Here is a 4265-nt window from a genome sequence, read left to right on the forward strand (position 1 = left end):
AAGACAACGAAAGAATCAACCAATTTAATTTTATTTTCAATAGCTTATGTTAGTCTGACATGTCCTAAAAGAGTAACACATCAATACATACACTCGGGGCCTATAAATACAATCTCGAAGCATGCATGCAAAATAAATTTGAATTCAATCTCCATGACTCCATGTATAGTATAGACACCAAAATCTTAATCGTTATTCTTGTAATTTTGGCTTAAAAATTCAATCTTCATGTAGAATTATGTTTAACATGTTATCGCGAAAATAATTACTCTGCTGTTACTATATTATGTTGATTTGCTCAAGAAAAAATAGGAAACATATCACAAGAAGAGGGAGACAAAGTCCATGAAGACAAATTTGAACTTCCATTCTTTGATTTTACAACAATAGTTCGTGCCACTAATAATTTCTCAAGTGATAAGAGGCTTGGCCAAGGTGGTTTTGGGCCCGTGTACATGGCAAGTAACTAATTAACTATTCAACATTATTCCTCTAAAAACCAATTATTTTTTTTTACTCATTGTGTCGATTTCGATTGTTCCCTAAATGTATATAGGGTATATTAATCAATGGGCAAGAGGTTGCAGTCAAAAGGCTGGCGCATAAATCTGGACAAGGAGCAAGAGAATTTAAGAATGAAGTTATATTATGTGCCAAACTTCAACACCGCAATCTTGTTAAGGTTCTTGGTTGTTGCATCCACGGAGAAGAGAGAATATTAATCTATGAATATATGTCCAATAAAAGTTTAGATTCTTTTCTTTTTGGTATGGTCTCCGCAAATATAGCTTTTTCTAAGAAGAATTTATCTTAGTTTTTATTAAACTAATGTTATTAACAAACTTTACAGATTCTTCTCAAAGGGAGCTCCTTGATTGGCCTAAACGATTTAACATCATATTTGGAATTGCTCGTGGACTTCTATATCTTCACCAAGATTCAAGATTGAGAATTATACATAGAGATCTTAAGACAAGCAACATTTTATTGGACAATGAATTGAATCCAAAGATTTCAGATTTTGGGGTGGCACGAATGTTTACTGGAAATCAAATAGAAGCAAATACAAAAATGGTAGCAGGGACATAGTAAGTATCTATTAGCTAGCAAATTGATTTGTTTCTCAAATTTTTACATATTCTTTCATCACAAAAATAACTCAATTTGTTTAATTTTATTAAGTGGCTACATGGCACCAGAATATGCAATTGAGGGAATATTTTCTATCAAATCTGATGTTTTTAGCTTCGGAATAATATTATTGGAGGTGGTAAGTGGACGAAAAAATACAGGAGTTTTTTATCCTAATCATGGATTTAATCTTCTTGGACATGTAAGTGATTATTGACATATTTTTTACCTATATAAGAAACATGAATATCATAAATATTTTTCTTGAGTTTTATTATTACAGGCATGGAGATTATGGAAAGAGGAAACTCCAATGAAACTAGTAGATGCTTGTTTAGGAGATGCCTTTACAATGTCAGAAGTTCTACGTTGCATACATATCGGTCTTTTATGTGTACAATTGCATCCTGAGGATAGGCCAAACATGGCATCAGTGATTTTGATGCTCAACAGTGAGAATACATTGCCTCAGCCAAAAGAACCTGGTTTCATTATAGAAAGGATGTCAATAAATGAAGGAAATACTTCATCTGAAAATAAGACTAATTCTTCAACTAATGAAATAACTGTGACATTGTTAGAGGCCAGATAAAGTATTTATTTTTCTAGTGTTGCTTAGCTAGAATGTGAAAACTTTATGTATCTCTAATTCACATTCATCACAAATTCATCATATTGTTAAAGGTCTAGCGGTTATTGAAAATAAAGGTTAGTTTAAATTAAGTCAAGTAGTTATAGATTAGTTATAATTTTCTCTTATAAAAACTGTTGGTTTATTCTGTTAGCAAATATATTTGAGGCAGATATATAGTAATCAATCTAGTAATTAATATTAGTTTTCTATTTTCTACTACTACTACTAGCAGCAGTCTTTTACCGGCATTTGTCGCAACCACTGCTATCAGTCTTTGATGCTGTACTAAATCAATTTTTGATAATTAAATTAGAAATTTTATCTAATTTTATAATTATTGGGTAATTTTTATATTTAAATTATAAAGTTTAGGAATCATAAAATAATAAGAATTTATATGATTTTATTTAAATAATTGAGATTTTTGGAATTTAATACTTTAAGTTTTATGAATAAAAAATATTAATTATATTATCTTATATTTTAAATTAGAGTACTTGATTGAAAGCCAATTAGCAAATTGATGATTAAATATTATTTTTAAAATAATTTTAAGAGATTAAATTAGATTTTAAATTAATACAATATATCCTAATTTTATTAAAATTACCAAACTCCAATTTCACCCAAAATTTCCAGATCCAACCCTAATCCTAACAAAACAAAACCCTAATTTTACTCTAACCCCTACCCACACTCACCGCCACTCACCCTACCCCTTCCTAACACACACACGGCTGGGATCCAAAGAAAAAAGAAAAGAAAAGGAGGAAACGGGACAGGACATAAAGAAAGAAAAGGGGAAAGGAGAGAAAGATCCGAGAGAGCAGAGAACGGGAAGAGATGGGGCGACAGTGAGGGCCGCGATGAGAAAGAGAGAAGGAGAGTAGGGAGACGTCGTCGCCATCATCGCCGCGAAGCAGCCGTCTGAGGAGCTTCCATAGCCGCTACCGTCGAGCTCGCAAGTGAGAGAAAGAGAGGTCGCAGGTGAGAGAAAAAGGTGTTGCGCCACCATCCGTCGCTGCTCAGCCACCGCCGCGCCTTGTCGTCGTCGTCGGAGCCGCCACCACCGTCTATTGAGGTCGTTCATATCGCCACCAGAATCTATCCTTGTCGTCGCCGTCGCCATTGGACAAAGGAGAGAGGAAGAGACGCGACGCACAGAGCAGCTAATTGCCGTGCTTTGTCAACGGTGCTGTCATGGTGGCCGGCGAGTTGCAAATGAGTTTAGTGAATTAATGCAAATGAATTAATATCTGTAATTGAAATGATTTTCGTTCTACTGTGATTGAAGTTGTGGCTGATTTGATTATTGATTTTTTTTTTTTTGAATTTCTGGTGAAAATGATTGATTCTGAATAACCAACGTGAAAATGATTATTAGGGGAGGTTTTGCTGAAATTTTTGAAAAAATTTAAAGAGTTTTAAAAGTTTGGTTTAAATGAGAAAGGTATTTTATGTAGTGGCAGAGTTTAGTTCAGACAAAGGAGAATTATGGCCCCCCAAACTTTTTATAAAAATTTAGTAGTACTTTTTCAAAAGATAAAAAATAGTTCAATTGATTTAAATATTTTATTATGACTTAAAGTATCTAATAAGTTCAATAAACAACAATCTCTCTATCTTTAAGTTCAAATATAAAAAATTAGATATTTTTTATTTATTTAATTTAATATTATTTTATGTTTTACTATTTATTTAATTTAATTTTTATATGATAAAAATAATAGAATATTCAATAAGTATTAATATTATTGTATTTGTATAAATTGATAAAAAAATTCAATAAATATTTTAAATTTTAATATTTATCCTTCTAACTTCTTTACATATTTTACAGAATATATATTTAAATTTTTATATAAAATAATAATAAAAAATCAAAGAATTGATACATTTTTTAAGAAGAAGACTAATATTTAAGAAAGAGAACATATAACTTTTACAATATCAACACCTGTAGATAGTTCTTCTAGTTTAATGAATTACGAAGAAAGTGAGATATAACTTTCAAAAGTTTAAAAAGTTACATCTGATGACTTTAGCCTTAAGTTTTTGGAACGAGATCTTGAAAAATAACTTTAAATTTGGCAATATCACCCAAAACCAGAGAGATGAGATTAGACGAACTTATCTTAAATGTGGTTCATATCAAAAATATTTTGACAATTATTTTCTATCTGGCCCCTCCAAAATTTGGTTTCAAGTTCCGCCACTGATTCTATGATTTTGATTTGTTAAAATGGATTATGATTTTAACTTATCTAATTTTAAATAACGACAAAAAGATATTTATTTAATTAGTTGAAATTTTAAAAAGGCAAATTACATTATCAAATCACGGGTTCGGGTTTAGGAAGTATGAGAGAAAATACTATTAATAGAGTTAGGTGATGGACTTGAAGGAAGGAGAGATACTTGGAGAAGAATGTAGTTGAGTTTTGATTTATAAGAATTCTTGTGATAATGGTTGCGGACTTTGGGAGTATTATATTGAAAT

At 30.9% G+C, this 4265-nt stretch overlaps 1 protein-coding gene across 2 annotated transcripts in view; it reads left to right on the forward strand.

Annotated features, from left to right (window-relative positions):
• LOC107630116 (G-type lectin S-receptor-like serine/threonine-protein kinase At4g27290) overlaps window positions 1-1907 on the forward strand; it is a 3943-nt gene extending 2036 nt beyond the window's left edge. Inside the window, exons 4-8 of one of the 2 annotated variants that reach the window (XM_016333158.2) lie at window positions 313-458; window positions 557-767; window positions 851-1088; window positions 1183-1333; window positions 1415-1907. In XM_016333158.2, the coding sequence (XP_016188644.1) occupies window positions 313-458; window positions 557-767; window positions 851-1088; window positions 1183-1333; window positions 1415-1723 (1055 nt within the window). In that variant the 3' untranslated portion in view covers window positions 1724-1907. Of the gene's footprint in view, window positions 1-303; window positions 459-556; window positions 768-850; window positions 1089-1182; window positions 1334-1414 lie in introns of both variants that reach the window. The other variant, XM_016333156.2, reaches the window with a different exon arrangement.

Source organism: Arachis ipaensis, chromosome B03 (genome assembly GCF_000816755.2).
Source record: "Arachis ipaensis cultivar K30076 chromosome B03, Araip1.1, whole genome shotgun sequence".
In the NCBI taxonomy this organism is placed as follows: domain Eukaryota; kingdom Viridiplantae; phylum Streptophyta; class Magnoliopsida; order Fabales; family Fabaceae; genus Arachis; species Arachis ipaensis.